This window comes from Acomys minous (assembly GCF_964271855.1).
Source record: "Acomys minous genome assembly, chromosome: 10".
Lineage (NCBI taxonomy): Eukaryota > Metazoa > Chordata > Mammalia > Rodentia > Muridae > Acomys > Acomys minous.
This window is the reverse complement of record NC_140491.1, coordinates 3,180,798-3,202,235: the sequence shown is the minus strand read 5'-3', so window position 1 is coordinate 3,202,235 and position 21,438 is coordinate 3,180,798. Positions and strand designations below refer to the sequence as shown.

At 39.4% G+C, this 21,438-nt stretch overlaps 1 protein-coding gene across 2 annotated transcripts in view; it reads right to left on the bottom strand.

Moving 5' to 3' along the window:
* The window catches only part of KCTD8 (potassium channel tetramerization domain containing 8), a 215,760-nt gene that overhangs the window by 146,318 nt on the left and 48,004 nt on the right, over positions 1 to 21,438 (bottom strand). The window contains exon 2 of one of the 2 annotated variants that reach the window (XM_084799685.1): positions 17,607 to 17,986. The exons of the other annotated variant lie outside the window; for it this stretch is intronic. Within the exon in view, the coding sequence (XP_084655811.1) occupies positions 17,907 to 17,986 (80 nt within the window). The 3' untranslated portion in view covers positions 17,607 to 17,906. Of the gene's footprint in view, positions 1 to 17,606; positions 17,987 to 21,438 lie in introns of those variants that run through there. 2 annotated transcript variants of the gene reach the window in all.

Here is a 21,438-nt window from a genome sequence, read left to right as displayed (position 1 = left end):
AGAAAATACAATGTAACACTAGGAATAAAGTTTAAAAAGAAAAAATGCAAAATTTCTCTACAGAAAGTACATTTTCACGAATGATGTTAAGCCCTCAAATTTAAGATATATAACACATTTATTGTCTAGAAGTTCAAAAACTCAAAGAACTGATTTTTCACAAATCACTCTAGAGATTGAATAAAATTCAAATAAAAATGCAACGTTAAATCTCTAATTATGTATATATGTGTGTCTCTGTGTGTGACTCTGTGTGTGGGTGGGGGCACACTGATAAAATAAATTGCATGCAGAGAACTAACAATAGCCTATACACAACTGAAGCAAAACCAAACAGAAAACTGTGCTGTATGGGAAATCAGAGGTTAAAACATTTAACCATTAAGACAGTTTACAGTGTGGTATTGCCACAAGGAAAGACACATGCATAAAACGACAAGGCAATTTTACTATTAGATACACGCAAGTACGGACAACTACTTGAAACAAAGTTAGCACTCCACGCAGTGGGAAAGGATGGTCTCAGGAAATAATTCAAGGACAGCTTAATAACAGCTTTCAGTAAGATGAAACTTGACATCTATCTCACCTCACACTCAAAAATCAATTGTGGAATTGTGAAGATAAAATATAAAAGACAAAAATAACAAAGAAGACCAGGAATATACCACAAGGAAGCATCTTTATAATAAAACAGATAAGAAATTCTTCACTAAGGCACAATGAGTATTAACCATGAAAAAATGAGAATTGCTAAATTGTCCTACATACACATTACAAACTAATGTTCCCTACAGGTAGCACTAAGTGGTTGAAAATACAAACTACATACTGAGAGAAAAACTTTTGTGCCAAAAGCATAACTAACAGAGGATTTTCTAATGTATGTGTGCATACTTATGTGTATTTTTATGTACTGTGTAATCGTCAAATAAATCAGCAACAAAAGAGGAAAACTCATTAGAGGAACATGGCAAGTACTTTAAATGAACAGTTTACAAAAGGTCACAGAGAATCCAACTTCTCTGGTGAGATATGGGCCTTCAGACCCGGTTCTGACAGCACAGCACACCAGTCAGAGAAACCGAACTGTAAAATGGCGTGGCTAGTGAGGAGATGGGGAAGTGAAAAACAGTCACGGGATGATGAAAATCACTTTGTGAGAGACTTTGTGATTAAACTTTGTGTTCCACCTGAGCATACAACCAAAGATGGGAGAGTAAGGAATAAACATTTGAAACGTCCACATAGCCCAGAATACATTTGAATATTGTAAAATGTCCACGAAGATAGCCACACAAAGTATAAGAAACACAACTCTATTGGAGGAGGAAGTCAAGCAGATAAATGTGAAGATGTCTGAGTCTGCTTTTTAAAAATGATGACATAAACATGTAAAGGGGTAAACATTTTAGAGTTTGCAATATGAACAAAGGAATTAAGAACAATAAGTTAAGAATATGAACTTTAGCCTTGATAAAACATAACGTAAGGAACAGCTAGAAAGTGTGAAAATAAGGTGGAAGACTGCAGTGTTGAAAAAGATTTTATTTTATTTTTATTTTTATTGTTTGGTCTATGGTAGCTCAGTGTTGCCTTGCCATTGTTAATGGAGCCTCCATCCACTTCCTGGCTTTCTTACATCTGATAACAAGACTTCATCCCCTCACTCCTTCCGTTCCCTCTCTCTCCCACTCACTCCCTACATCCCTCTCTCTTTTCATCCCTCTCTTGATGTCACTCTGTGTGTATGTGTCTGTATGTATGCATGTGTGCACACGTGCATAGGTCTCTGTGTGCACACGGACGCCAGAGGACTCAGGCCGACCTGCTGTCACTCTGCATGGTATTCCTGTGGCAATAATAATCCCCAGCAGCCTTCTCCTTTCTCCCCTCAAATGCTGGGGTTACAGCGTGCATGTGCCCAGACCTGGAGTTTTATGCAGGCTCATGAGCCCAAACTCAGGGCTTGGCTGGTGCAACAAGCATGCTTACCCACGCAACAATCTTTGTAACCCTTAGGATTTTATATGTATTACAATAATAGCTACAGAATTTATCAGTAAAAATAAATCTAATTTTAATATACTAATTTATTTGCAAAATTTATTAATAATTCATAAGTTGTAGGTAAACTGAATTGTTATCATAACCCAGAGGCCATACATAATCTGTATAAGTCAATTTGCCTTCCCCTGCACATTTTCTAGTAGTAAAGTACCATAAAACTCAAACATTCAGCATTATTTCATTATTTTATGCAAATACATTTTATTTTGTTAGTTATTTAACTCTTTCTTTTTTTGGTTTTGTGTTTCTGGGACTTCATTCATGCGGAGCAGGAAGTGAATTTATGTGCAGCCTTTATCTTTCTTTAGATTTAATTAAAATTCCAAAGACCATTTGAAATAACTTCACCATTAATCCAGGAACATATCTGAAATAATGCTACTTACAGGTAGCAAGGTCTAATGTTTACCACAGGTGAGAGTCAACAACAATGTTAACTAAATTATTTTAATATTTACTTTTTTTATTAATTCATTTTCATCTTGGTCATAGCCCCTTCCCTCCCATCTTCATGATCCCACACTCACACCTGCTCCTCGGAGAAAGGGAGCCTTCCTCTACCCACTCACCACAGCATAGCAAGTTGCCTCAAGAAGGAGCCCATCCTCTTCCCCTGTGGCCTCGAGGGGTAGGGATGCCAGAGGTAGTGATCCAAAAAGTAGGCAACAGAATCCTTGTCAGAGTCAGCCTGCATTTGCCTTACTAGGGTTCTCATATGATGACCTAGCTGCCCGTCAGTTACATCTGTGTAAGGGATGATTTTAGTAAAATATTTTATTTATAAAAAGGAAAACATTATATATATATATATATATATATATATATATATATATATATATATACACACACATATATATCATAAATGTAATGTAAAAATGGGTCACATATCCAAGCTTTTGGAATACACATTAAATGCTCTAAGAAACCACAAAATCCATACTTGCAGGGGCAAAATAAGTTGCAACGACCCCTGTTTCCACTTTTCCTTCTCTCACTGCACATTTTTATTTACACCAATGTCGTTCAGGCTGGTATAGTAGTCTTTCCTGAGATTTCCATAAGGTTCTTATTAAAATATAGACATTGCTGAAGGAAAAATTGAAGCCATCTGGAGAAAAGTGGCCACAGTACTTTACTAATGAATTGTCTCGATTAGCCTGGAGTCTACTAGGAGAGAGACGGTTAAATTTTGAGTATTTTTCAAACGGCCAGGAGTGCAGCCAGGAGAGGAAGGAAAGCATATTGCTCCTTTAAATTCAACCCTTAAACACTTAACTAAAGTTAATGGAGATTTCTCTGTGGAATCCTTGAGGAAAAATCATCATAAATACTAAGAATTTATAGACCTAACACTATTTTTAGTTAAGTATAAAGAGCGAACAGCTTCTTAACGTTTAGATATCGGCAAGAGCTATCTCCTAGGGATGCAGTATAGAAGGGATGCAGTATAGAAGGGATGCAGTATAGGAGGGATGCAGTATAGAAGGGATGCAGTATAGAAGGGATGCAGTATAGGAGGGATGCAGTATAGAAGGGATGCAGTATAGAAGGGATGCAGTATAGAAGGGATGCAATATAGAAGGGATGCAGTATAGAAGGGATGCAGTATAGAAGGGATGCAGTATAGAAGGGATGCAGTATAGAAGGGATACAATATAGAAGGGATGCAATATAGAAGGGATGCAATATAGAAGGGATGCAATATAGAAGGGATGCAGTATGGGAGGGATGCAGTATAGGAGGGATGCAGTATAGAAGGGATGCAGTATAGAAGGGATGCAGTATAGAAGGGATGCAGTATAGAAGGGATGCAATATAGAAGGGATGCAGTATAGAAGGGATGCAGTATAGAAGGGATGCAGTATAGAAGGGATGCAGTATAGGAGGGATGCAATATAGAAGGGATGCAGTATAGAAGGGATGCAGTATAGAAGGGATCCAGTATAGGAGGGATGCAGTATAGGAGGGATGCAGTATAGGAGGGATGCAGTATAGAAGGGATGCAGTATAGAAGGGATGCAGTATAGAAGGGATGCAGTATAGAAGGGATGCAGTATAGAAGGGATGCAGTATAGAAGGGATGCAGTATAGAAGGGATGCAGTATAGGAGGGATGCAATATAGAAGGGATGCAGTATAGAAGGGATGCAGTATAGAAGGGATGCAGTATAGGAGGGATGCAGTATAGGAGGGATGCAGTATAGGAGGGATGCAGTATAGAAGAGATGCAGTATAGAAGGGATGCAGTATAGAAGGGATGCAGTATAGAAGGGATGCAGTATAGAAGGGATGCAGTATAGGAGGGATGCAGTATAGAAGGGATGCAGTATAGGAGGGATGCAGTATAGGAGGGATGCAGTATAGAAGGGATGCAGTATAGAAGGGATGCAGTATAGAAGGGATGCAGTATAGAAGGGATGCAGTATAGAAGGGATGCAGTATAGAAGGGATGCAATATAGAAGGGATGCAGTATAGGAGGGATGCAGTATAGAAGGGATGCAATATAGAAGGGATGCAGTATAGAAGGGATGCAGTATAGAAGGGATGCAGTATAGGAGGGATGCAGTATAGGAGGGATGCAGTATAGAAGGGATGCAGTATAGAAGAGATGCAGTATAGAAGGGATGCAGTATAGAAGGGATGCAGTATAGAAGGGATGCAGTATAGAAGGGATGCAATATAGAAGGGATGCAGTATAGGAGGGATGCAGTATAGAAGGGATGCAATATAGAAGGGATGCAGTATAGAAGGGATGCAGTATAGAAGGGATGCAGTATAGAAGGGATGCAGTATAGGAGGGATGCAGTATAGAAGGGATGCAATATAGAAGGGATGCAATATAGAAGGGATGCAGTATAGAAGGGATGCAGTATAGAAGGGATGCAGTATAGAAGGGATGCAATATAGAAGGGATGCAATATAGAAGGGATGCAATATAGAAGGGATGCAGTATGGGAGGGATGCAGTATAGAAGGGATGCAGTATAGGAGGGATGCAGTATAGAAGGGATGCAGTATAGAAGGGATGCAATATAGAAGGGATGCAGTATAGAAGGGATGCAGTATAGAAGGGATGCAATATAGAAGGGATGCAGTATAGAAGGGATGCAGTATAGAAGGGATGCAATATAGAAGGGATGCAGTATAGAAGGGATGCAGTATAGGAGGGATGCAGTATAGAAGGGATGCAGTATAGAAGGGATGCAGTATAGGAGGGATGCAGTATAGAAGGGATGCAGTATAGGAGGGATGCAGTATAGAAGGGATGCAGTATAGAAGGGATGCAGTATAGGAGGGATGCAGTATAGAAGGGATGCAGTATAGAAGGGATGCAATATAGGAGGGATGCAGTATAGAAGGGATGCAGTATAGAAGAGATGCAATATAGAAGGGATGCAGTATAGAAGGGATGCAGTATAGGAGGGATGCAGTATAGAAGGGATGCAGTATAGAAGGGATGCAGTATAGGAGGGATGCAGTATAGAAGGGATGCAGTATAGAAGGGATGCAGTATAGAAGGGATGCAGTATAGAAAGGATGCAGTATAGAAGGGATGCAGTATAGAAGGGATGCAGTATGGAAGGGATGCAATATAGAAGGGATGCAGTATAGAAGGGATGCAGTATAGAAGGGATGCAGTATAGAAGGGATGCAGTATAGAAGGGATGCAGTATAGGAGGGATGCAGTGTAGAAGGGATGCAGTATAGAAGGGATGCAGTATAGGAGGAATGCAGTATAGAAGGGATGCAGTATAGGAGGGATGCAGTGTAGAAGGGATGCAGTATAGAAGGGATGCAGTATAGAAGGGATGCAGTATAGAAGGGATGCAGTATAGAAGGGATGCAGTATAGAAGGGATGCAGTATAGAAGGGATGCAGTATAGAAGGGATGCAGTATAGAAGGGATGCAGTATAGGAGGGATGCAGTATAGGGACACGTTTGATGTCCTTTCTGCCTTTAACGATTTGTGCACATAGCAGAACCTTAGCAGTAAGATGTCATTGACTATGAACCTTGATTCATAGATGAGTAAAATATTTCCAAATTCACACAGATAAGACACAGTATTTGATGCCACCTAATTCTTTCCAAACACAGTGTGGAACTTCTTTAAATTAATATGTAATGTAGTCTCTTGTGAAAGATGAAAAAAAGACTTCAGAGGTTGGGGCAAGACTATTTTCTTTACCATATGATGCTATTATGCTATTTTTTACAAAATGTATGAAGATTCTTCATATTTTAAGCTTCTAGTGCCCTAATCATCTACAAAAACCATCATTGAATTCAACATGAAAGGATGCTAATTGTGCGTTCAGCTAATTTGATTTTTATTTCTTAACATTAGTAAGGGATTATTGACAAAACTTGCATATATTTCATCTACATAACTTGATGCCTTAAATCATGTAGAAATTAAATAATGGTCACCACTACCAGGATAATGAACCTCTCTCCTTGTAAATATCATGTTTGTTTTAATATAATCATTACAAGAATTCTTAAGATCAGCTGTCTAAGCAATGTTTGTAGCAGCCAAGCCTATATTGGCTCTGAATTGTAGTACAAAACATGAAAATATTTAAAAATAATAATAATTTTTGTAGCTACGTTAAATCTTTAGCTATAAATGAAATTCTGAGTGTGTGTCTGTGCATGCATTTCTTTTGTTTTTCTTTGCTTTTATTCTGGTTTGTTTTTTGTTTGTTTGGTTTTTTACAATTTTATTGATTTATTCATATTACATCTCAACGGTTATTCCATCCCTTGTTTCCTCCCATTCCTCCCTCTGGTTTGTTTTTATTGCCTGTTTTCTAACGAGAGATGGCAAAAAGGTGTGGCGTCTGATGGGTTGTCATGGGAAGAGGGTAAGGGAGGAAATGGACAAGGGGAAACATAATAAGAATATACAGGGACTGGAGAGATGGCTCAGAGGTTAAGAGCACTGGCTGCTCTTCCAGAGGTCCTGAGTCCAATTCCCAGCAACCGCATGGTGGCTCACAACCATCTATAATGTGATATAATGTCCTCTTCTGGCATATAGGTGTATAAGCAAATAGAGTACTCATATACAATCAATAAACAAAATCTTTTTTTAAAAAAAAGAATATATGGTTTGAAAAATTATTTTCAGTGAAAAATTTAAGTGAATGGAACTTTTTGTGAAGTAATAAAGCATAACACATAAGTATAAAAACAACAAAAAACAAACAAATAAAAAAGACTCTGATGAGGGATATGAGGGATGAAGTGGAAGGCAGGGGAAATTGAACTAGATGCACACTGGAAAGGAAATAGGTCAAATGACACTACAGACAAATTGCATAACTTTAAATGAATAGCAAAGAATATAGCAAAACAACTTCAAATTGCTAATTCCTTCTGTACACAATTTTAAAAAGTAAAGCTCATTAAAATATTATAGCATATTGCAGAACCAAGCATGACTCGCAAAAAAAAGTCAAAGAAATAACACCTAATGATATTCAGCTGTATTTATAGATTTGTGCCTAGGCCACTTGTCATCAGAGAGGCATCATACAGCACCTTATGGAAGCAGACGCAGAGACCCACAGCCCAACGACAGGCTGAGCTCAGGAATTTTGCAGATGGGGACTGAGGATTTTAGGAGCGACAGGGGCCAAGGGATAACAAGAAAAACTACAGAATCAACTATTCTGAGCCATTAGGGCCTCACAGAGACTGAACCCACAGGCAAAGTCTGCATGCGATTAACCTAAGCCTCTGAATATATGTTACAATTTTGTAGCTTGGTCTTCTTGTGAGATCCAAACAGTGGGAACAGATGCTGTCTCTGCTTTTTTGCTGCCTTTGGGGACCCTTTTCCTCATACTGGGTTGCCTTGTCCAGCCTTAATACAAGGGAGAGATGTCTAGGTTTTTTTTTCTTTTTTTTCTTTCTTCCTTTCTTTCTTTTTTTCTTCTTTTGTTTTATTTTTTTTTAATTTTTATGAACCTTTTTTAAATTTTATTAATTTATTCATATTACATCTCATTGGTTATCCCATCCCTTGTATCTTCCCATTCCTCCCTCCCTCCCATTTTCCCCTTACTCCCCTCCCCTATGACTGTTCCTGAGGGGGACTTCCTCCCCCTGTATATGCTCATAGGGTATCAAGTCTCTTCTTGGTAGCCTGCTATCCTTCCTCTGAGTGCCACCAAGCCTCCCCATCCAGGGGACATGGTCAAATGTGAGGCGCCAGAGAGACGCCTAGTTTTACTTCAACTTCTTATGCCATGTTTGGTTGATATCCACAAGAGGCCTGGTCTTATCTCAATAGAAACAGGGAGGAGTGGATGAGGAGGGGGGAAAAGGAAAAATGACAGGCAAACGGATTGGAAGGAGACAAAGGGAGAAGAAACTGCAGTTACGATATAAAAAAACAATTTTTCAAAAATAAAAATAAACGTATACCATTAAAGGTCCTTTTTAAAAGCATAGATATTTGTGTAGGACCCTGTAGAACAATGATTCAAAGCATAGTTTTCTAAATACAAAAAGTATCATGATCTATCTATTAATCCATCTATTTTAATTTTCCATTTTGTGATTTGATTTAAAATAACCTAACAAAATCAGCACAAATATAATCATTTGTTACATCAATTAAAATGAATCTTAGCATTTTCATATGCGGTTTGTTTGCTTATGCCAGAAAAGTGCTTCTGTGCGAGGTAACAATTTAATCAGGAAGCTACAGGAACTCTAAGTGCATGGCTTTATCAGGTCAACAGAACGCATCATTAATGCTAAGTGTTTCCTTGATGCTTGTCACCATGGCATCCAATCACACAAGCCTTAGGAGAGATGCATTACAACTGAACGAAGCTCCTTCCCCTTTTTTTCCTTCCAGTGTAAGGAAGTCAGATAAAAACTGAGAAGCTGGTGAAATGTTTCTGTTTTTGTTTTTGTTTTTTTTAATGCTTAGGTAAAAGGAAATGTTGAAAAATACTTTCGAAATATTCTCAAAAATTGTAATGCAAGGAGTCAGGCTGGTCTCTTAAGGGTTAGAGAGCTGAAGCTGGGAAACCTGCCTGCAACTGGGTACATAAAACAGTGGATGCATATACCTTTCCAAGTTGCTCTCATGACCACTGAGGTGAGACCCACTGGCACCTGACTCCACCACCACCACCACCAGCAGCAGCAGCAGCAGCGCTGTGACCCTAAGCCAGATGGCGGGATAAGAGGCTGTTCATTGTTTGTAGGGGGTTGACAGCACTTTGTGCCTCTGCCCACTGAAGGCTGCAGGCAAAGGGCAGGCCCCTACCTCACCCAGTCATGACCCTTTCTGAAGAGAGTGAGTGCCAAGTGCTTCCAGGGGCAGCTGGTGGGGGAGGGGCAGGCTCACCTGCTTGGAACAAAAGCCAATACTCCAAAGTTTGAAGAAAGAACACATGGTAAGATTCTGTTGTCTCACCTCAGTGGTCAGGAGAGCAACTTGGAAAGGTATATGCAATGTGGAACGGGGAGATCTGCTCACAGACACAAGACACAAGATACAAGAAGGCTGGGGAGACACTTGCTGCCAGTTCCCAGGCAGCACAAGCCCAGGCCACTGGAACAAGCCCTGACACTCAGGGTCACATGTGGGCGGGGCTTGTGTCATCATTACTACCTGGTACATTGTTTAAAGTGTAATCATTGTAGATGAAAAAATGGCCTGCTAGTTTCTATTCCTTAAACTTTAGATCCTTTAGTGATGTAAGCAATGGGATGGAAACCAGCCAAACGCAAATAAACAGCCTTGAGTATTTTGTCTTTTGTGACTGTTTCTTGCCATCTTTTATAGTGAGAGAGCATAATTTTATGTTTGCTTGCTTAGTCCATTTCATTTCTTTGAATGAAAATTACTGTATAATTCTTACAAATGAGCTAATAAAAAGCTCCTAAGGTAACAAGTAAATACAAACAAACAAACAAAAAACAATGAATACAGATTACTATCAGGCAGAAAAGACAGAGATGGAGAAGAACTAAATCGAAACATTGTAAGAAGGAAGAAGTTTTTTGAAAATGGAAGGCACATTTATATGGTTGTAACAACCTGGGAGTAGGTCTCTCCCTCCTCTGTCTCCGTTCAGAGCAGAGCAGGACTCCCAGGGATATCTACTGAACAAGGCATAACACATGACCACAAGACTGGGAACAAACTCTCATATCAAGGCTGAACAAGGCAACCCAGTAGGAGAAAGCGGGCCCCAAGGAAGAGAGAAAGAGTCAGAGACACCCCACTCCCACTGTTAAGAGTCCCACAAGAACACCCAGACACACAACCATACACATATCAGAGGACCTAGTTCAGACCCACACAGACTTCCTGATTGTTGCTTCAGTTCGGTTTGCCCCTGCCTTGTGTTCTTGTGCTGTCTTTGACCCCTCTCGCTCCTACAATTTTACCTCCCCATCTTCTGCAGGGTTTCCCGAGCTCCACCTAACGTTGGCTGTAGGTCTTTGTATATGTTTCTATCAGTTGGTGGATAAAGCATTGTTGGTGATGATTATGCTAGACTGTGGTCTATGAGTGCAGAAGAATATCACTAGAATAATTTAATTGACTATTTTTTTTTTGCCTGCTGTGTCAAAACAACATTGAAATTTAGCATGATGGAAACATGGCTACTAGTTATCTCATATAAATGGAAGCCACTTGTATATCATAAAAACAAACAGATCAGAAGTAGTTAAATATTCATGCCTAAGCTTATCGCTACATTAATATTATCATATCAATAACACAGAATTGGTGAGAGTTTGAATCATGAGCCAGAAACATCCATGCTGATTAGGTAACAGCTGAATAAAAACTTTATTAAAATTAAAACCTTAATTTAAAAAAAATCAAATAAAACAAATCATGTATGTACAGGTAAAATCTTAAAAGTTTAAGTTCCTGAAAGAAAGGAAAATAGTTAGATAACCTTTGACATGACATTATTAGATACAACTACCTAAAAAGCACTATCCAGAATAAAAAAAAATTACATTAAATTTCATTACAATTAGTAAGTATGCTCTATGAAAAATACTAGTAAGAGAATCCAAAAACAAGCCACAGGAGAAAATATTTGAAAATTCAGATAGAATAAAAGACTATTTATTCAAAAAAGCAAATAAATACAAAAAGAAACTCTTACCAATCAATTAAATCAATTACAACTCAACCACAAGAAGTATTTTAAAATACTAAGTGCTATTTCTTAAATTAATATAAAAGCAAAAAAAAAAAAAAGTCCCCAGATGGCAAAAATAATCTTGAGCAAAAAGAGTAATTCAGTTTGTATTACCATTCCAGGTGGGAAGTCCTGTCACAGAGCCATCAAATAAAACAGTACCGTACTGGCACAAAAACATAGATGAGGCTTAGTGGGAAAAAAGCATAAGATGCAAATGTAAATCCACACAATTATGCACACATGCTTTTTGAAGAGATGCCAATTATATGCACTTAAGAGAAAGCATCTTCAGAAAGGAAGCTGAGGGAAAAGCTGCATTACACATGGGAGGGAAAACTCAACATTATCTGTGCACACGCAAATGAACTTCAAATGGATCAAAGGTCTTAATGTGAAGCCAGAAACTTCCAGAAGAAAAGGTAGAGAGTATATTATAAGATAGGCCCTGGGAAAAAGTTTCTAAGTAAGACATTAGCCACTCAAGAAGTAACACCAACAGCTGACAAATGGAATCTTGTGGAACTAAAAGGCTTTTTCTCAGGGCTAACACGATGGCTCACCTAGTAAAGGCACTTGTCACAGATCCAGGACCTCTACATGCACACTGTGGCCTATGCTTGCATGCACACTCACACACACACACACACACACACACACACACACACACACACACACCAAACATGGACTCACATAATTAAAGGAATAAGTAAACAGACTAAAATGTTTTTTTTTGTTGTTGTTTTTTGTTTTTTTTGTTTTTTTTTTTTTTTCGAGACAGGGTTTCTCTGTGTAGCCTTGGTCATCCTGGACTCACTTTGTAGACCAGGCTGGCCTCGAACTCACAGCGATCCGCCTGCCTCTGCCTCCCGAGTGCTGGGATTAAAGGCATGCGCCACCACGCCCGGCTCTAAAATGTTTTTATGACAATACTCCTATATGACATTTTCCACAGTCATGTGGAGAGTGAGGACTGCCTCTGACATGAACTCTGGTGCCCTATATTTGACCACTTCCCCTTGGTGAGGAGGCCTGGTGGCATTCGGAGAAAGAATAGGAAGGCTACCAAGATGAGACTTGATAGGCTGTGACCATATGGTGGGGGAGGAGGTCCTCTTCTGTCACAGACCTAGGGGATGGGAATAGCGTGAAAGAGGGAGGGAGGGAGGAATGGGAGGAGACAAGCAAGGGGATAAAAATTTAGATGTAATCTGAATAAATTAATAAAAAGAAAATAAAAAAGAGAATAAATAGAAAAAAAGATAATATACCTGTACACACAGAAAAAAAAGTCAATCAAATGAAGAGGTATTCTACATAAAGGTAATACAGCTGAGAGAGTTAATATCTAAAGAATGCAAAGAATTAAAATATAAAATATAAAACACATCAACCCAATCACAAATGGACAATAGAAATGAATAGAAAGTTCTCAAAAGAAAAAAACAAATGTCTAATAAACATTTGTCGACAGTACTCAACATTGTTAGCTATCAGGGCAATAAAATTAGGAAAGTTAGATAATACATATATACCAGTCAGACTAGCTAATATCAAGGAAAATAATGAAGTCAGGGAAGAGGATGTGGGTATAAGTGCTTTCTTTCACTACTGATGAGAGTATAAACCTGAGCAGCCACTGTGGTAGCAATTGTGAAGATTCCTAAGAAACAATATCGAAAAAACAGGCTGGATAAATGTCTCAGTGTTCAGGAGCTAGTTTTGCTCTTGTAAAGGACTTGAGTTTGGTTTCTGGCACCTGTGTCTGGAAGGTTACAACTTCCTGTAAATCCAGTTCTAGGAAAATGCTGCAACTCTGTCCTCTACAAGCACCCCAAACATGTGCATATGCATACATGGCCATACACACATACATACATTTAAAATAGTTATTTAAAGCTAGAAATGGAACAACTGCATGACTCAGCTATTCCACTGCCTGGAAAATACGCAAAGCACTCTGTATCCTGCTGCAGACATGGATCCCTGCTCATCAATGATCACTGCTGCTTTAGAGCTGGGATCCTTGCTTTGAATTAACAGCTATGTGTATTTAACTTGGAGTGCTTGTAGATGCCATCATACATAGGCGGTTTACCTTAAGCGAGAAGATAGAGTTTAATAAAGGTTATATGGAAGTAGAGAAAAAATCCTGGTGGTGGAAGGATTTAAGTAGTGAGTGGATACGCATAAGAAGTAGGAAAGGACAAGGAGAGCGTGAACCAAACAAAGAGTTGATGAAAAGTGTGATACAGAAGAAACATGCTGCCTTATAACGTAATTTCAACACATATTGAACCATATATACATATATATGATTTAAAGTGTGAGGTAGGGAATAACCTCTTATAAATTGTTCGGTCAGGCTCTAGAGAGTAATACAGGATTCTATCATTCATGTTGGTTATTCACCTAAAAATAGATTATGAGACGCTATTGGTAAAGACATCACATGCCTTAACTGCAAAACACGGAGGGAATCAGGGCAGAGATGACACAGACGCTTGTTCCACCCTAGCTAGCGTTCATTGTGGTGTCCCACAATACAGAAGGTGGTAGGGGTGAAAGATATCAGTGTTCTAAGCTCCCTGTGATCTCGACAAACTATTCCACTAACCTCTGAGATAAAGTTCAACCACTTACAAAATAGTGGCATGATTTTTATGGGAGTAATCAGTCACTTTTTCATGAGGGGTACAAAGCAACGTGATCTTGTCAATTTAGTTAAACAACAGGAGTAACTCCCTCTCAGACCTGGGACTTCCTAAGCAGCTGGTTTTGACCAGGTTTATTTATAGTACCAACCCTGAACTTCTGCTATGAAGAAGCCTATGTAGTCATGCCACTTAAGCCTTGGGAAATATCTTGGAAGAGGAGCCAGAAGGAAAGTAAGAGCAGTAAGATAGGGACTCACTGCAGATATGGCTGAGCCTACATTTGGGCCTGTAGACAAATGGATATAATAACAGTGGCATAATCGTGAAAAATGAATCAATAAGGCGTTGACTACACCTGCTGAACTATTGTCAACTGAAAGATCTAAAGTAGAGTAGCAATCGGGGATCCCACCAATAAACAGCCTCAAACCCATAAAACACAATGAACCAAAAAGCAAAGCCAATAGGAAGGGAAGTTGAGGAGGGACTTGCAGAGAAGAGAGGCTGACAGGTGTCAAAGAGAAATGAAGAAGGACTCTAAAGAGAGTGTTCAAAATGTGTTACATACAAGTATAAAATTGTCATAATAAATAGTATTGCAAGAAAAAGAAAAGGTGAAAATATGACACACACACACACACACACACACACACACACACACACGTGTGCGTGCAGGCACGCACGCACACACGCACGCACGCACTGGCTCAAGCATTGTACCAAGAGACATACAGATGGCAAAAAAAAGCAAACAAAATGTAGCTCAGTACAACACATGATTAGGAAATTGAAATTTAAGAAATAATCAAGGACACAGTACAAAAGGCCAAGTAGAATGATCACCTTTAAAATGCCGGCGAAATCTGCTGGTAGAGCTGGAGAGCCATGGCAACGTTCGCTTATTTTGTTGTTGTTGTTGTTCAAACATAAGGTATTTCATATAATTAGGAAGAGAGGTAGTTGAGATATATATTATACAAATCTTAAAATATGACTCAAAAAGTTTATACAGATTAATTGAAATGTATTAGCCTATAACCGATTGTGCATAAATATTTACATCCACTTTTTTCCCCCAATTTCTAAAATTTGAAAGCCACTAGAAGACTTTCAATTAAAAAAAAAAAGTAAAATTTTGGTAGAAACTACTACATTGCAGTGTGATGAAGTAAGATCCTAAGCTGGGAAAAGGCTGGGAAAAACTTGTATGTGCCGCTAAGTTAAAGAAAACACTCTGAAAAGTTACATATGTATGATGCCACTCAAGCAAATTCTGTGAAATTTTAAAAGTATGACTTACCAGACATCTGTGCACAGAGCAAAGGAAGATCATGTGGACAAATAGGGGGCAGTGGATGTTTAGGATTAAAAAAAAAATATTTTGTATAAGGCAGGTGTGGTAGTTACTAGACATTTTCCAGAAATCAGATTGTATAACACGAAGAAGAAACACAAGACGCCATGTGTCATGCAAACTGAACTATATGAATGATTGGTTCATCAGCTGCGACAAATGTACTATAATGATAAAAGATGTTAACACATTAAAGGAATTAATGATAGGAAAAGCAGGCGACCATCACATTGTCAAATAGCTTTTGAAATATTTATACCCATAGACCTGGGGTGCTCTCAGGTTGATCAGGGAAATGCCTTTCTGCTGTAATAGGGGACATTTGTAACTGGTCAAAGTGCTTGGAATGAGAGACTGAACACTCAGCCATTAAGAAGACATCTACATAAATTCTACATCTACACTGAGGTTCAGAGACCACAACAGAGAAGGTAGGAAAAACCATAGAACCAGAGGATGGGTATGAATGTGTGCCATGTTGTCTTATGGACTTGGTATGACTATCATATTCATGAACTCACAGTATGTATGGTTACCAGCACAAGATCTATATAAGATCAAGCCTGTCAGAGAGACAGAGACAAAGACAGAGACAGAGACGGAGACGGAGACAGAGACAGAGACGGAGACAGAGAGACAGAGACAGAGACGGAGACGGAGACAGAGACAGAGACAGAGAGACAGAGATGGAGACGGAGACGGAGACAGAGAGACAGAGACAGAGACAGAGACGGAGACGGAGACAGAGAGACAGAGACAGAGACAGAGACAGAGAGACAGAGACAGAGACGGAGACAGAGACAGAAAGACAGAGACAGAGACAGAGAGACGGAGACAGAGACAGAAACAGAGACAGAGACAGAGACAGAGACAGAGAGACAGAGACAGAGATGGAGATGGAGACAGAGACAGAGAGACAGAGACAGAGACAGAGACGGAGACGGAGACAGAGACGGAGACAGAGACAGAGACAGAGAGACAGAGACAGAGACAAAGACAGAGAGACAGAGACAGAGACAGAGAGACAGAGACAGAGAGACGGAGACAGAGACAGAGACAGAGACAGAGAGACGGAGACAGAGACAGAGACAGAGACAGAGAGACGGAGACGGAGACGGAGACAGAGACGGAGACGGAGACAGAGACAGAGACAGAGAGACAGAGACGGAGACGGAGACAGAGACAGAGACAGAGACAGAGACGGAGACGGAGACGGAGACGGAGACGGAGACGGAGACAGAGACGGAGACAGAGACGGAGACGGAGACAGAGACAGAGACAGAGACAGAGAGACAGAGACAGAGACAGAGACAGAATTTCATTTTCTTTGGGTCTATCTTGGAGACTTTCCCTGTTTTTAGATAGTGGAGTAAATAGCAGCACTGGCCCCAATTCCATGTATGTGAAGATAGAAAGGAGGTTGAATACTGAGAGATACTGAGTGAAAATTCCTTTACGTTTCCTTACTTACCTATTCAAATGGCCACACAAATCATAGAATTAAACTTAGAACTTGCCCTATTTCCAATAATACATAACTTTCTGCATGTACACATTTAGACATACTTCATCTTACGTGCAAAGAGGGGGGTGGGAAGGACATTTGTGTGTATTTTATGTCTCATTTTGTAAAAATTTGGACTTATAAAAATGAATGAAATGTGTAGGCAAGCAAACAAGTAAGGCCAGGCACTGTGGGTGTGAAGATGGCCGAGAGGGAGCCATGATCAGGTGAATTAAGCTTCCTCAAATCATTATTGTCTTGTATGTGTCCCGGTTTTGAAATAAAAACATTATCACCAATTTATGGAAAGCTTGTTAAGCAACCTATCATTTGTAGAGTCCTATAAGTCCCTAAACAAATGAAACACACACACACACACACACACACACATGCTCACACACATTTATACACACACACATACACACACACATACACACACACATACACACACACACACATGCTCATACACATTTATACACACACGCATACACACACACACACGCGCGCGCACGCACGCACACACACACACACACACACACACACACACACACACACACTCCCTCTGACTTCACAGCCTGAAAGGTTTCTTCGGAACAGGAATTCTATCGTGTTGCATATATTCTGTCCTCTTTCACTTATGACTTTAAACATTTTTATTTTCTAATTGAGTTTCAGTGGTACAAAGAAATCTTTGTTCTATCGTATATTTAATGTAATAATACCAAAAACCTTCAAACTTGCTCTTGCCAAGACAAGGACTCTGCTCTTCCAGTCAATATAAAAAGCTTTAAGGTCCATGATGGTAGTTTGGCACTTTAAGACTCCAGCTCACTCCAAGCGTACCATGAAACCCTGTGTCCACTGTGTCCACTGTGTCCACTGCGTCCACTGTGTCCACTGTGTCCACTGTGTCCACACTGCTACAGGACTCACACACAGCGTGCCTGTCCTCCATCATTTCTGCTGGTTAACACCTCTATCATCCTCTCCATTTGCTGACGGAAGCACTATTGAGAGGCGCCACGGTCACCAGTGCTGACCACGTGTAATTCTTTATTTCACACTACATAGCAGTGTGCACCTCTTCCTTTGTTACTCAGTGCACTTGTGATTTATGACAGGACTCCCTAATGTCCATCACTTCGCTCCACTATAAGCTCCATGGGCCTGTCTGCTTTTGATAAGATTACATTTCCCTGCACATCCTCTGAAAGAGAGAAGAAATTCGATAAATCATTAATAGAATGAAATGATGACTCCATCACTCAGCCAGTAAATCAAACAATGACAAGGCATAAAGAAGTCTTGAAGGTCCATCCTCCATTACCAGACTCACGTTAGCGTCTGAGGCTCCGATGCCTATGTTGTCCATTAAGCACACAGCAAAGAACCATCAAGGACTGACAATCACTGGCTTTGTAAGAAACGGCTTTTACTTGCCAAGAAGAAAATCAAAAACAAGGAAACAAAAGGGAATTTTTCTCTCAGTATCTCTCAGTATTCAACTCTCTGTCTTCACATATGTAGAATTGCAGCCAATTCTGCTATTTACTCCACTATCTAAAAACACTAAAAACCTCCAAGATAGATACAAAGAACATCGAGTGTGCATATGCACTCTCTCTCTCTCTCTCTCTCTCTCATTTGACTATTAACACAGATGCTAATTAAATCTTTCCAGCTATGGAATTCACTACATAGCACAATGTACAACTGAAACCTTTATCCAAAGATAATCATGATTTATTTGAACTTTAAAATAACCACCCTAGGTTGCTACCTTAAACTGTAACAGGGACTAAGTACGGAAAGAGTCTTTCTTCTTAGGGAATCTGTCAGTTGCTCAACGGATGTGTTGAACTGAGCCGCTGATACAAGGAGGCATGGCCACAGCTGATACAAGGAGGCATGGCCACAGCATGAGGTTAAGGATGAAAGTCAAGATTTTTCACAGATGTCAAAGAACATTTCGGAGCAGTTTCTTCAGCATCTGTTTCACATCTTTCCAAAGGCAAATCCTACTCTACATCACTTAGGCCATGGACTTCAGCCAGCTATCCCTAAAGCTTTCTTTCCAATACCTTTTTGTTTTTTGATGACTTTAATAAGTTCACACCTGGGTGAAAGAAAAACCACTAATCCACAGATAAAATATGTGATGCTGTACATCCTTAGACTGTAAAACTATTGGGCAGCAAGAAAGTAGAGGAATAGGAATTTTAGAAGAAAGTTTCTATGTAAAACAGTAAAGAAGTAAGCTCCGATATAAGTACTCTTAGTATCCCTTAGCCTCCTCTTTACCACGTGACATGCTCAAAATCACTTGCCTTACAGGAAGCAGTTACAGCCTATGTCATAATGCTTACAAGGCTCAATAGTGACATTTTGGGGAAAGATTAAGATTTCTACCGTCATTAAGAGAACACACTTTCCAGAAAACTTTACCTGCTGGTACTTTTTACTCCCTGTACCAGGTGGCTTCTAACTTGATTTTTATACTTGACTGGACTTTGATGAGTCAGCAGTAGAGACACTGTTCAATCCCTAAGGTCCTTTTTGCTGGAAAGTTGCGTGCAAGCTGGTCATCCAGGACTTAAACGCCAGTGATCCATCTGAGCTCACAGAAAGGTCTAGAAGATGAGGAGTGAGCAGAGTCCTTTCCAGTTAGGTGGGGAATGATAGGCTACTCGCCACCACAGAAAGCTCCACACTGAAATGAAGATGTATTAAAGGGGAAGAGAACCCCTCACCATCATCTTTATTTAAGTAAACATATATTGTGGGGACTAAATACCTTTAGCATTTCTATTTCTAATTAGGTCACATTTAGATTCTGACATCGTTAGTTCCTAGGCAAGTTTTCTGTGGACCAAGTAGGAAAGATAAGTATGACTGCAAACGCAGTACATGGCCTGTAGGTCAAGACACATAATATGTACAAGATAAATAAAAATTACACTTCAGCCTGCCAACAACAGCCACACATTCAATGTCTTCACAACAAATTTTCAATTTGATTAACATTGGAACGTGAGGCTTTTGTACTTTTGCTGAATTTAGTTGATCATAACTTCTTTTTCCAAAATTGGGGTAAGATTAGAAGCAATGAACACCATTTTAGAACTTTTCTGGGAATCTTCTGTTTCATGTGACTAAAAACTATGAAGCCAAATGGCTGATAATCTTACTGGACTTCTCCCAAATTGTTATCAAACATTCTGGGGGGAAGGGAACTCACACATTGCAGAGGGATAAGGAAGTCATGAGTCTGCTGACACTGTGAGGCAACACAGTTTGCTTTGCTTGTGTTGGTCATGTTGCAGGTCACTTTCAGAGTTCACACAGGAAAATGCGCCTTTGGTAAATTGTCCTTGAGGGTCCAATAGTGTTCTACTGCTTTGTTCTTCTTGAATTTTTGGAATTATAAACTAATCGCAACATCTCTCCCTTCCCTTTCTTCAATTGAAATCCTTCCATATACTCCTTACTCTCTCCTGCAAATCAATGTCCATTTTCTTCACTAATTGTTAATCTATACATAAATGCATATGATATGTATATACATGTAAATTACTAAATATAATCTATTCAAACCATATAGTACTAAGTCTGTGTATATTTCAGGTCTAAGCTTTGGCACTAGACAGCAACTCAGTGTGCTCTTCCCTGGTGAAGGCTAACTCTCCCATTCCCAGCTTACCTCAGCTGCCTATTGTTATGTATGCAAAGTGAAAACCTCAGTGGCTTTTCTCCATTCTGTCTGGCAGGTTCCTTTGTTAGCCATGATCTGAATAAGCCATAAGGAGACTTCAATGGGGAAACCATGCCTGTTACTGGAAACCTTGGTACATACACAATGATAGTTATTGGAGCAGAACCCACAACAATTAATTTACTAAGCCAGAGTAATACCTAACAACAGTATATAAACATTTGTCCTTATGCCCACAAAGAGTAATCTTTACCCATTTGAAATACTGGCTGTTTCAGATTTGAATACACCAATTTACTTAAGTGTGTAAGAATCTATGCTGTTGTGTCCTGTGATATATGTCAGACAATTTATTTTATCAGAATTTCAATTGAACTAAATTTTTTCAGATGAAGTTATTCTTTATACCAAGTTTAGAATTTGAGAAAAGGTGACAACGGACTAAAGATGTCATAAAAACAGTTTGGCTAAGTAATAGAAAACATTATTACCTTATCTAGTTATGAATAGCAGGAAATCAGACTAGTCAAAATTTAGCAAGTCAGAGGTAGTTTTATCAGCATAAAGGATCTTGTCACACATAATGGCTACACTGCTCAGGTGGTCAATGATATGACTAGAAACTGGGATTTTTCAGTATTTTCTGTCCTGAACTCCTCAGAAGGATGCTTATATTTTCATAGTTGATAGAAAACAGAGCCCAAATACGATACTGTCTTTCAAAGAATAAAACAAAGTGGAATTATTGTCAAGAACCTCCTTTTGTAGGAAAAGCAAAAGCTTCCCAGAAATCTTGTCTCTGAAGTGCACTTCAGTCACATATGCTACAGCTGAGTGGAATGACCAGCTACATTTGGAAAAGAAGTTTGGGATGCGTGTTTTCCAACTTCAGGATCTGAAACTGTTAAGAGAGGGAGGATGCAAATGCTGCCCAGTTAAGCAACTGA